Source organism: Vicia villosa, linkage group LG1, assembly GCF_029867415.1.
Source record: "Vicia villosa cultivar HV-30 ecotype Madison, WI linkage group LG1, Vvil1.0, whole genome shotgun sequence".
Lineage (NCBI taxonomy): Eukaryota > Viridiplantae > Streptophyta > Magnoliopsida > Fabales > Fabaceae > Vicia > Vicia villosa.
In genome coordinates this window covers 136,229,068-136,241,953 of record NC_081180.1, presented here as the reverse complement: position 1 = coordinate 136,241,953, position 12,886 = coordinate 136,229,068, and the positions used below count along the sequence as shown (strand labels likewise).

The following is a 12,886-nucleotide window of genomic DNA, read 5'->3' as shown; positions in this document are numbered from 1 at the left end:
TCATTTCTACACCTAAAAATTGAATTCAAACTCTATTACAAAAACTCTAAAATAACTCAAAAAAATCGAATACTTACCAATTATATTAAGTTTTGAATTTGTTGAAATGTGATGATAGTTGATGTTGACGTTATCAGACGAACTCGGGCAGAAGAAAACAAGTTTGTGGAAGTTTGATATTTGAGGTTTGGAGAGTTTGAAAATGAGAATAGTGAAGAATAGGGGAGAGAAAGAGTCTGACGCAAATATAACATCAAATACTTCCGTAAATGCATTTACAGAAACTTCATATGTACATAGAAGATACATCTACGAAAGCAGTAGAACATTTTAGACAACTTGCATGGTAGGTGAGAGAACCATTGGTGGTGTAAGATATTTTTTTTATTTTTATGTTTATATGTGAAACTGATTTAATTTTTTTGAAAATTTAATAGCTGATTTTAGTTTTTAAAACTCTAAACAGAAACTCATTTTAGGTTTTGAAATTTTCAAAATAGAAAATAAAAAACCACTCCGATGAGAATCCTAAACAATGAGAAAATGATTATGCTTTGATTGGATTAAGAGTTTTGAAGGAAAGAAAAGCGCTCTTTTTTCATTTTTAAATCAAAGAAGTTATAAAAGATATTTAAAAGTAAATACATATGTCCACTTATCAAATTATTCTTTCAATTCATTAAAAATTTCTAATATATACAAAAATATAAACTTACTCCTTCAAAACTCAACAGTCAAGCACAAACCTGTCAAAGAACTGAATCTCAGCTATAATAATTCCAAAACCTGGTAATCCTTCAACAATTTGTTTTCAATATGCAGCCAATTCAAAACCTATTTAAATTGGCAAGTCTTTTTGTAAAGAAAATCAGACAGCATATATGCTGATACAATTATAATTCAAATTTCACAAGAGTGTCGTGTTTTTCCGTCTGTAAACAAATTGAAATTTAATTTACAGTAACCAACTGTCATCAAATATGAAGACACCATATTCAAAAGTTATTAATCTACAATAACAAATTCTCAATCTAACCTAACAAGTCAGTACATATATGATCATAGCACAATGACCCGCAAGAGAGACTCCAGGCAGGTCCACGGCAGAACATGTAACGCATACAGGTAAAACATTACTGTAAAATTCTTCATGAATGTGAAGAAGCTAATGCATATGCCATAGCAATGCTCAGTTAAGCCATCATACCTGCGAGTGGAGAATAAATTTGCATTACAATTAGGAACCGCAAGAGAAGAGAGGAAAGTAAATATTGGATGTATTGTGATTGATGAACAAATAAATCAATCATAAGTAAAGTGGTGTACTAAACAAGTCACTTAACCACAGATGGCCAACATATAGCATGCAAGTATTATACCTAATTCGTATTCCATGATACTGTTTTATTCCATATTCATTTTTTAGTATTCCACAATAAAACTTGATCTAGCTTCCAGATGGATTCTAAGTGTGTTCGATTGACATTTGCCACAATAACAAATTGGAAATTTCGTGTTTATTTTTGTATGTGTTGACATTAAAACAAACACACATTAATCATGTCATCATACTCTATTGATTCTTAATTCATCTCACCCCTTTCTTCGAAGAAAACCAGTAAGAAATCATTTTCTTGATAAAATTCCAGATTTGACTACTAAAGCCATTACTTTAAATGCAAAGTTGAAAAGTAACTGAACTAAAAAATATGACAAAGGTATGGGTGGGACTTGAACACAAAAGACAAAAGTGAATATACTTGTAGTATATAGGGAATGTGTCTCCTTAGAGGGTTATTTTATGGAGAGTGATAAGAGTATGCAATCATACATGGGTTATCAAGATCAAAATCATTTATTGGTCATGTAACCATTTTAAAAAGTCACAACTTCATTTTTCAAACTTATATAATATAATTAGAACAGAAGGTAAATGTAAATATGTAATGTAATGCAACATATATTAGAATAAACACAGATTGCAAACCTGCTTCTTCTTCTTAGGTCTTCTTTTTCTCCGAGGCTTGTGAGCATCAGAGTTTGAGCTTATACTACTTCCATTACCTGTCCCTGATCTTGAAGGTTCCCTTACTCTAAAGTCTGAGCTGCATTTTCTGTTTGATGTGTAGTTTGATGTGTTGCTGGATGTGGAAATCTCAAATCTCGGTTTAGATGAAGTTTGACCTGAAGATGATCCAAACCTTTCCCTTACTCTGAAGTCTGAGCTGCTTTTGTAGTTTGATGTATTATTGAATGTAGAAAACTCAGATCTCTGTTTAGATGAATTTTGGCCTAAAGATGATCCAAACCTTGACATCTTGTTTGAAGGGCGAGGAGGAGGCATCAAAGTTCTAGCAGAAATCTGCCTCTACAAAAATGGGCAAAGAAATTTAGGAACTTCAAAATAATTTAGACTATTAGAGTAAATTGAAAATTTAAGCAACAAGCTACTAGTAATCAACCTGGTTTTTTTCATCGCTAGACATGCCAGACACAGCTTTTCCAGAAGCACTAGAAGCCTGCTCTCTGCAACCAAGAAATTTTTTTATCATCAACATAAAACACTCATGTATGTTTACATCATCTCAATCATTAATACAATTCCAAAAAACAAAGACTGCAAATGGTTTTCCTACCACACTGTTGGGGATATGCCATAAACTTTATAGAGGAAAATATGGCTTCCATTTCATTATCACCACCAACATAAAAAACACAGATCAATTCACTAACTCCACTTTCAACTTTTTAATTTCCCTTTACCAAATTGCATGCCATGTATATATGAGTTCTCATTGATATAATTACCCAAGTACTAAAACATCTATGCTCACCTGGTGCTTTTGTCTGTCAATTCATCATCTGCATCAGCTTCATCACTAGAACTTCCAGCAACGAAAAAATCATCATCACTAAGATCTAAAAGCCCGTCATCCTCGCTGCCAGTCTCTGCAAAGTAGCATGAAATCTCATTAACATATAATCGAACAGGAAGGAGACATAAGTACAAAGGCACATTTCAAAATCTGAAGCATAGCTAAAGGACCCAGTCACCATTTCAGTTAGACCTTAGCTCACACAAAGTAAAACCAAGCACTTCAAAATAAGGGTAAGTGGCAATAGTAATACCAAAATTCTACGCCTTTGTTTGGATAAACAAATTAATTAAGCCCTTATATCATAAATATCATATAAGTGCGTATGAATAAGCAGTTTCTATAACAAGATAAAATAAAGTCAAACTATTTTCATAAAAGATCTTGGTTGTTTTCATAAGCTATTCTAATGAGCTTAGGGATATGTCATAAATTGCTTCCATAAGCTCCCCCAAACAGTCTCGTAAGTGCTTATGCCAGTAGATAAAACTTGAATAAATCAATTTAAATAGGCCCAAGTAAAATCAATATAAAATGGTGGTATGGTATAGATAATGAAAACAATCATAGTCTCCAAGGCATAACACAAGTGATTAATCCAGGTTCAAATCCTAGCTACCAACATAAAACACGAACAACTAACATTTTCTTATAAGAAAATATATAAAGCATTGATAATAACTACCTTCTAAATCCTTGCCACTTGCAGCAGCCGCAGATAACCTTTCTTCAATCTGTTTGCGCAGTCCATTTCGCTTGTCAACTATCTCTTGATCATCACTTCCACAAAATAGAGGAACATATTTCTCACTCTTGGGAAAGTACTGCACATTGGAATTGAACCATACACAATTGTATTAGTCACTAATTATCATTTTATAAGTATGAGACCCGTTTAGATCTAAATTAATTGAGTAATTTAATTAAGCGCAAACATTTATCATCTAGGTTGTCAATAGCATGCTATAGCGGCACGGCCCCTCACCGCTACGTTATTGGCCTGTTAAGCACTATTGACAATAATAGTCATAGCGACCGCTAATAGTGCCTTCGTAGCAACGCTATGGCGGCGCAATAGCAGTGCCATCGCGGTTTGGTGACCACTATTTCCAATTTGTGGCAAAATCGTAAGCCCTGACATTTTGAAACGTAATTTTTAATGTTTTAAGGGTATGTTGGTCTTTCCCACCCTTTTATTGTTCTAATATTTATCCCCATGTATTACGCTTCTTTAGTTCCACCGTATTTTCTTTTTCTACATTCCCCCCTGCGACATTTTCCACCGTGTTTTTTGCATTCTTCATCGTTTTCCTCTGTTTTTTTCACCATTCTCCTCTGCTCCATTATCATTTACCTCTGCTCCACCTTGCTTTGTTTCACTCCTACAACCTCTATTACTTGCCTTGCTTTGTTTCTCTTTTGATAACCATGGCATCATCATCCTCTATCATTGCAAGAGTAACACCAACCTCCAACAATAAAGGTAGTTTTAAATCTATTGACAATCCTGAATCCTGATATCGGTTAGAATTCTAATAAAAACTAGAGCAAGAGAACAATTGTTTGTGATTTTTGTGAGCATCATTCAACAAGATCAATAACAAGAGCCAAGAAGCATCAATTGGCAATAAGGAAAGAAGTAAAATCTTGCAGGAAAATACCAGATGATATGGGGTTAATAATATCATCGAGGAGAAAGATAATGTTGTTCACGAATACGATTGTAAATTGATTTTGATGGAATATGTATGATGTTTCAATTACTATTTTTAAGCATTTAAGTTTACCTAAACTATAAGTCATTTACACAAGTTATCCTAGAAAACTTATAGAAATAAGTTAAAAACAGCTTATAGACATGTTATTAGCCTTTTCCACAAGTGCTTATTTCAATAGATAAGTTTAAATAAGTCAATTAAAACAAAACTGATATAATTTTTTGTGACTTGGAAAACACTAACCATAACATATTGAAGATCATGCTTAAGCGATGCAAGCTGGTCAGGGGAAGAAGAAGACGAAGCACGCTGAAGCTTCTCCAACCGTCTAATTCTCCGTTCAATTTTTCTCCTCTCAAAGAACTTAATCTTCTTGTCGCGTAAGAATATCTTCCGTTCCATAGCCAGGCGGTTGTGAACCTCCTGCTGTTTCTTCAGTGATTCCAGCTTCTGCTCCTGTGCTGCTTTAACTTCCAATGGTAAATTCTGCCATGATAAAAAAAAAATCAAATTAGGGTTTGTTGGAATTAGGATTAGGGATTGATGGAGAGAGAAGTTAGTTACCTTTCGGAGCATGCGTTCGGCGGATCTAATCTGGTTTTTGAGGGACACCGGAGGTTTGAATTTCTTGGTGGTGGATCGACGGCTTGGAGGGTTAACCCTCACGCGCCGCTTGTTTAAACCGCCGTGAACCATGTCGCCGCTATGTATTTTGCTTCCTTAGTTTAGGTTTTCTGATTCTCTGTTATTTTCTTCACCTCTTTTGATGTATAAGCACAGCGGAACTTGAGGGAGTGATCCTTTTCCGATTAAATTTGAGTATATTTTTTATTTTATTTTTGGATTTAATGTTTTTCTTTTAATAGATGGATGACTGAAAACTAGGGTTTCAACTTTCAAGTTTCAACGCCCCCAAAATACCCAACTTAACTTTGTATTGTCACTTGATTAAATGTATTTTTTTTCAAATAAATTTTGAGTTATCTACTTAATATAAATGTAAAGAAGTCATGATGGCAACCCTAGTCACATGTCTTCTTGGTAATAATCCTCGCCACATGTCAATCTACATGTCACATTGGTAACAACTATAAACATAAATCCTAATTGCATTTTTACTAATTTGTCCCTATGTCAAAAATAAATAAATAATAAAAATAATAATAACAATAATAGTAATAATAATAGTAATAATTAAAATAATAATGATAATAATAATAAAAATAATTATTATACCTATATTATTAATATTGATCCATAGCAATAAAAAATATAATCATAATAATAATAATAATAATAATAATAATAATAATAATAATAATGGTAAGGATTAAATTTTACAAAATCATTTTAACAATAAAGTTAATTTATGCTAGAGAAGACATAAAATAAATAAATAGGATTTTATAATAAATAATATATTATTTATTAAATAGACCCAATAATAATAATAATAATAATAATAATAATAATAATAATAATAATAAGCTAGCTATAAAAATAAATAAATAAATAATAATAATCAGGATTAAATTATACAAAATTATTTTTACAATCAAATTAATTTATAAAAGGGAAGAAATAAAAAAACATAAATAATATTCTAATATATTTTTTTGGAATCAAAATATATTTAAATTTTTTTATTTTTATTATTATTATTATTATCAATTTAATGAATTGTAAATCCAAGGTTGTCATGATGAAAACTTTGGTAACATATTACAATTTTCAATTTTATATAATTCAACATTTTAAATTAATTATAAAATAGATTAAATTATTATAATAAAGTAATTTAAAAATAAAACTATCCAAAATCTTGACAACATATTTTATATTTATACTTAAAAATATAAACGTGTTTAATTTTTAAAATCTTAATTTCATAGTTATAATACTTTTATCACGATGCATATAGTAATTAAATATTATTTTCGTGCTATCATTTAATTATAATTAAATATTAAATATTATTTTTGTGTTATATTATAAAAATATTATTAATATATTTTATTAGTATTATAATAATAATTATTCTTATTGCAGTTACTAAACATTAAATTAATAACAATAACAATTATATATATTTTATAATAGGTATATTATATTAAAATAATGATTAATATATTTCGGTTACTATTATAATAATTACTATTCTTATCACAGTTAATAAACATTATTATATTTCATAATGGTTATACTATATTAAAATAATTATTTGTAGATTTCGGTTACTATTACAATAATAATTATTCTTATTCAGTTACTAAACATGAAATTAGTTACAATTATTATTTTATTTCATGTCTTTTAATATAAGTAAACAGTTCAACAAATTTTATTTAATGTATTAATTTTAAAATTCAATATTAATTACTTCAATATTATGGTTTGTCAGTTACCAATTCCAAAAACTTCAACTCCACTAATTAATTGTATTATTGCGTCCATTCACATTATCACATAATGATTTTAGTACAAATACATCTACACCCCATCTATTTTTCATATTCTCCAAAATTTTCAGCAGGTAAGTAACTTTTTTCTATTTTTCTTCTTCATCTTCTGCCTTCTCTTTTAATTTTTAATTGGTTTACTGTTTATTTTTATTTTTGAATTCTACAGAGAAATATTGCATCGAGATTCGTCAAATTTCGGGTATAGAAATTTTTGAATTTCTATTTTGCTTGATGAAAATGGGAGTATTTCATTTGTTGTTTATAACCTATCATGTGTTATTTCATATTTTACCAAGTTATTATATTTTCATTTAGTGATGTACTTTTTTCAGTGTTCAAACATCCAAGTTTCATCCAAGTTTCAGTGCTGTCAAAAAAAATCCAAGTTTCAGTTAAACCGGCATTATTCGGTGATTTTAAGTCATCTTAAAGAGGACTTATACCATATAAGTTGTAATATATTATGTTACTAGAGAATTCACTTTTTGGCTAAAAACTTCCTCGATAAAAATTAATAACTACTATAACTTTTCACTTATATATATGCTATACTACTAATTATGCATCATATTCCAAAAATATTTTTAGTCATTAAACTTCTAAGAAAAAAAACTTTGTAATTGTTTCGAATGAGAATTTAATTTTTTTTTATAAAATTTTGAAATCCAAAACTAAAATTAAATATGAATCATATGACTTCACATGAACTATCATTATTTATGTGATTGTGTGAGAGAGGCTCAAATCTAGATGGATCCATATTTTGAATTTGATTCATATCAATACTTTTTTGTTTTTGTCATTGACAATGATAGATATATGCTTATATGTTATTAATCCATATTAATTAGTAAAAAAGATTTTTAATTTTTTAAACGGCAGGTGACAAATCACTTTAAATATAAACGGAAAAACAATAAAAAATTACAGTAAAAAATAAATTAAAACCATTTATTATTATTATTATTAATTATTATTATTATTATTATTATTATTATTATTATTATTATTACATTAGACGTTAATTCTATCAAATATTATGTGTCCTTTTATACTTTTAATAAATAAAAAAGATACTCTTCCAAAAATAAATAAAAGAATAAAAGGATAGAAATAAATGTGATTTATTTTATTTTGGATCAGTTTGTTCTAATTTTTTACTATAAATCCAAGCACATGTGATTAATTAATCGCTCTAATAGTAGTTACATTTTCTCCTTAAATAATTTTTTTCATTAACCACTTATTCCACCCACATACAATGATTTTTTCATTAAGAAAAATACTCTGATTAACACTTATATAATCTATCATATAAGAAAAGTCTACCATTTGGGACTTTCTTAAGCTATCCACATCAGCATCTGTTCCATGGTTAATCCACATCAGCTTTGGCGGTTTCACTTCTCAAAATTCTCACGCTCTCCTCTTTCTCTTCCAAAACGGTTTCTCCTCTTCTTTCAAAACCGGCACATTCTCTTCATTCACCATTCTCTTCAATGCACGGTTACATTACATTGACTGTTTGTCTTCTCATTTTCAAAATGATTCAATCTATCTTCAATTACCATTCTCTTCATCTCCATTCAACTTTCGCAACCGCCCACATCCACCTCTGCCTACTCTGCTCTAGATCGAAACCTGTGTCGCCTGCAACTGCTGATTTTGCCGTCGTATCCCCAACACCGACGACTACACCACCGCCGCGCATCTACGATTGAAACATGGTATGTCGATATTGGCTTTTGGTTCCTGATGAAAATAGATAGAAAGATGTGATAAAGGTTTGAAATTTAAACATTATAGGGTCTTGATATTTCGTCTTGATGGATGAATCTAAATCAAGGTATGGAAATCATAAATTCGAATCCCTAATTTTTTTCAGGGCTTTTTCAGGGCTTAATTAGAGGCTAAAATCAGAAACAAATGGAGGATAGCAACAGACCGAATTCCCATCACAAGGGTCTCCGACCAAAATCACCTAAGGGTCTTCGAACCGGTTAAATCGGCACTGCTGATAAAAAGATAAGTGTATTTACTTACAACTGGTACCATTACATCAATTCTATTATGTAATTGTTAAAATTGTTCTTTCATAAACTTAATGAATCTCTGTCTTGATGTAAATTCAGTGGTAAATCAAAGAATGTTAATCTGATTGCCCCACTCCGAAGCCAACGTTCAATTCATCCAATAGAAGAATCAACATAATTCAGCAGTGAAGTCACCATTGATGTTGCAATTGAATACAAATTTTGATTTGGCAATGTTTAATGGAGAAATCCTATGTCAGGTATATCGAATTCCTTTTCAACCGGTGTTCAGATTGATTTCAAATTTTAATACTTGATTTCTATGGATTTGTTGGTTGGTTATCACAATTGATGTTGCAATTGAATACAAATTGATTTGGCAATGTTTAATGGAGAAATCCTGTGTCAGCTATATCGAATTCCTTTTCAACCGGTGTTCAGATTGATTTCAAATTTTAATACTTGATTTCTATGGATTTGTTGGTTGGTTATCATTTGTGTGGTTAACATCAAATTCAATCTTCCTTCTTCTGTAACAAAATGAACATGTATTGCTCAATCAGCGGAAACTGACGCTGGTGTTTCAGAGGATGATTCTTCTTTTGATGACTTTTTTTAATGTTGGCAAATAGTTTATGTTACTTCAGGTGATGACATTGCTTCCGCAGGGAAATCATATTAGAACTACGAAACCAATTCTCTCTTCAAATTCAGTTTTATAGTTGACATGATTCAAATTTTATTGACTTTTCAGATTGATGGAGACCATGCAAGTTTTGGATGACGAAATTTGTTATCGTGCTCAAGATTGTTAGTGCTTACTAAAAACTTTGCTCTTACTGTTAGTGCAGAAAACTGTAAATTATATACATTATTATTGTTTGAAATGTTGGTCAGATCTGACAATTCACAAGTTATTTGCAACCCGTGCTGATTTGCATCGAACAGTCTATACACATGCAAAAGTAAAGGTGAATTGTTTCACCGAAATTCGTAATGTCAAAACAAATTCTGTCTGTGTTCAGAGAGAAAGCACAATATCTTTTTTTTCTGTTTCCTTTGTCAGGCTATAGAGTTGATGGTCATTGATGCATTGGTGAAAGCAAGTCCATATCTTCCTATTGCATCCTCTATTGATCAAGCTTTTGGAAGGTCTTGAATGTATTACAAGCTTTTGATGCATTGATGCATTGATGCATTGATGCATTGATGCATTGGTGAAACCATCTGACTTTTGGAAGGTCTTGAATGTATTACAAGCTTTTGATGTTAAGAATTTCTATTAATCAATTTGGATCTGACACTTACATTTTAGTTAGATGACACTATTCTTAATGTGATTTGATGCAGCATGTTCTGTTCTGTCCTTTCTTGCTTATTGTCAAGATTAACTAGAAATGGAGTTTATGGGGAAAAACCGAGGTAAAAATTCTCGTGTCAATTTACGTGGCTGTTTTACAACCTTTGTGCTAATATAGTTCTGTAAGTACATGTACTATTTTTTACAATCACTGGAGCCATTGGTCTCACTGCAGGTATATTCTGACACATCCAAGAAATTGAAAGGCTTGCCGTGGAGTATAATACAAGATAATTCAGATTTGGAGTTAAGGCCATTGTGGTCGAGAAGTAATTAAAGGTCGAAGGTCAAGAATTTTGCATTGTTCTTCGATATTTTAGCTCTATTGATTTTCCACCGGGCTACCAAATCTAATGATTGTTTGGTGGTGATTATGAAATTGCGGTATATGGATTATTCTAATCGTAACTTGCTGGAAATTCCAATTGGTGTTAAATAAAAGCATATGTAATTATGTATATATTAATAACTTGCAGGGTTGCAAAGATGTGGAAAGAGTTGTAGATTGAGATGGATTAACATGTATATATTAATAACTAGCATCCTTCATGAGAACTGAAGCAGTAGGCTACCTCTAAAGGTATATGCATCATATCTGTAACAAATTCCTTATCATGTTAATTGAAATGAAACTTCATGTTGGGACTGATGCAATAATCACGGGCTGATTCATGAAAATTGCTTGACTATTTGCATATTTTTTATGGCCATATGTATGTCTTGACAACACGGTTTTGACTTGCATAGGAATGATGTGCTGAATTGAATAGATGTGAATAATTCGAAGTTAAGCTTAGCGGCAGAGATCTAGAAATTGATGATACTGACTGGCGCCGAATTGCCTACGACAAGAAGTTATGTTAATATACTACAATTACAAATATTAACATATTAAAATATAATCAATAGTATTAAGTTTTTTAATTTAATAGTATTATTTATATTTATATATGTTTGTATCTACATAATCATGTATGTTGTTAGTTAATAATGGCATTTATGTTGATATTTACACATTCATGTACGATTATATACAATAATGTGTGTATATTGCATATTATTAATAAAATTAAATTTTGAAACTATAGTAAGATCATAGTATTATGATTAAAAACTATTTATATATGTTACAAATTTCAAGAAAATCGGTGATTGTCTACACTTCTTTATAATTCAAAATCATTTTTTGTATTTTACACATCTTTTTTTATTATACTTATCTCTGCAATAATATCAATATTGAACAAAATAAAAGGACCCGAACGGGTAGTTGAGAAAAGATACACTTTTCTTATAGTTGAGAAAAGTAAATAAATTAGTTATTATTTTGTCTAATATATATTTATCTATATATATAATATAAAATAATTGAAATATTAAAATTAAAATTTTAACCGGTCAATTCCGTCCAAATACGAAATAATATAGTATAGATATACACGGATACTTATATGGTACTGATATAAACACATTTAATTAAATATTGAATAATAACAAGAATAACTTTATAAGAATATTCATAAAAATGTTTATAGATATACATAAATTTTTTTAAATATTATCAGAAAGTTACTGATCAAAATATTTAATATTAAGGGGAACATGAAGTTACTGGTCAAAATATTGAATATTAACGGGAAATGAAGTTTATTGATCAAAATATTGAATATTACTGGGAACACGGAGTTGCCGATCAAAATATCGAATATTGACGGGAGCACGAAGTTATTGATTAAAATATTGAATATTAACGGGAGCACAAAGTTAATGATCAAAATTTTGAATATTATCGGAAACATTAAGTTATTGATCCAAATTTTAAAAATTAACGGGAACAAATTTTGAATATTAACGGGAATACGAAGTTACTGATCAAAATAATAAATGTTGACGGGAACACGGAGTTATTGACAAAATATTGAATATTAACAGGAACACGAAGTTATTGATAAATTTTTGAATATTAACAAAAACATTAAGTTACTGATAAATTTTTGAATATTAACGGAAACGAATTTGGAATATTAACGGGAACACGAATTTATTGATCAAAATAATGAATATTAACAGGAACACAGAGTTACTGATCAAAATAATGAATATTAACAAGAACATGAAGTTACTGATCAAACTATTAAAATTTTACGGGAAGAAATTTGAAATATTAACGGGAATACGAACTTACTTATCAAAATAATGAATATTATCGGGATCATGAAGTTACTGGTCAAATTATTTTTCTATTAATTATGTATTTTGAATGAATCATTATTATAAATGGAGTTTGTAGTGGTTTCTCATTGGCCTACAAGATAGAGCTGATAGTTTGAGATTGGGCTGATAGTTTGAGATTGAGCTAATATTTTGTAGTTTAATCAATTATATTAAATAGTTATCACTAATTGAATTATATAATTTGATTGAATATTTCATCATT

The 12,886-nt window shown here is 29.7% G+C and overlaps 1 protein-coding gene and 1 long non-coding RNA gene across 10 annotated transcripts; one reads left to right on the top strand and one right to left on the bottom strand.

Moving 5' to 3' along the window:
* Positions 1 to 774: 774 nt before the first annotated feature.
* LOC131644276 (rRNA-processing protein EFG1-like) lies at positions 775 to 5,474 on the bottom strand. Of its 2 annotated transcripts, none has more exons than XM_058914733.1 (7): positions 5,159 to 5,474; positions 4,838 to 5,080; positions 3,562 to 3,700; positions 2,835 to 2,949; positions 2,463 to 2,526; positions 1,988 to 2,362; positions 775 to 1,207 (listed from the first exon to the last, which is right to left on the bottom strand). In XM_058914733.1, the coding sequence occupies exons 1-7, from the start codon at positions 5,288 to 5,290 to the stop codon at positions 1,202 to 1,204; spliced, it is 1,074 nt and encodes a 357-aa protein (XP_058770716.1). In that variant the 5' UTR covers positions 5,291 to 5,474; the 3' UTR covers positions 775 to 1,201. The 2 variants fall into 2 exon arrangements, with proteins under 2 accessions (XP_058770716.1, XP_058770715.1); XM_058914732.1 differs by having other exon boundaries at positions 1,988 to 2,368; positions 5,159 to 5,470.
* A 2,947-nt stretch (positions 5,475 to 8,421) lies between these two features.
* On the top strand, positions 8,422 to 11,556 carry LOC131617658 (uncharacterized). 8 transcript variants are annotated; one of them, XR_009288654.1, is made up of 10 exons: positions 8,423 to 8,783; positions 8,953 to 9,349; positions 9,653 to 9,736; positions 9,844 to 9,899; positions 9,987 to 10,060; positions 10,156 to 10,330; positions 10,440 to 10,511; positions 10,625 to 10,833; positions 10,926 to 11,029; positions 11,197 to 11,556. It is a non-coding gene; the product is annotated as an uncharacterized LOC131617658 (long non-coding RNA). The 8 variants fall into 8 exon arrangements; XR_009288647.1 differs by lacking the exon at positions 9,653 to 9,736 and having other exon boundaries at positions 8,427 to 8,783; positions 8,953 to 9,104; positions 9,189 to 9,349; positions 11,197 to 11,547; XR_009288645.1 differs by lacking the exon at positions 9,653 to 9,736 and having other exon boundaries at positions 8,429 to 8,783; positions 8,953 to 9,087; positions 9,189 to 9,349; positions 11,197 to 11,545.
* The last annotated feature ends 1,330 nt before the right edge of the window (positions 11,557 to 12,886 follow it).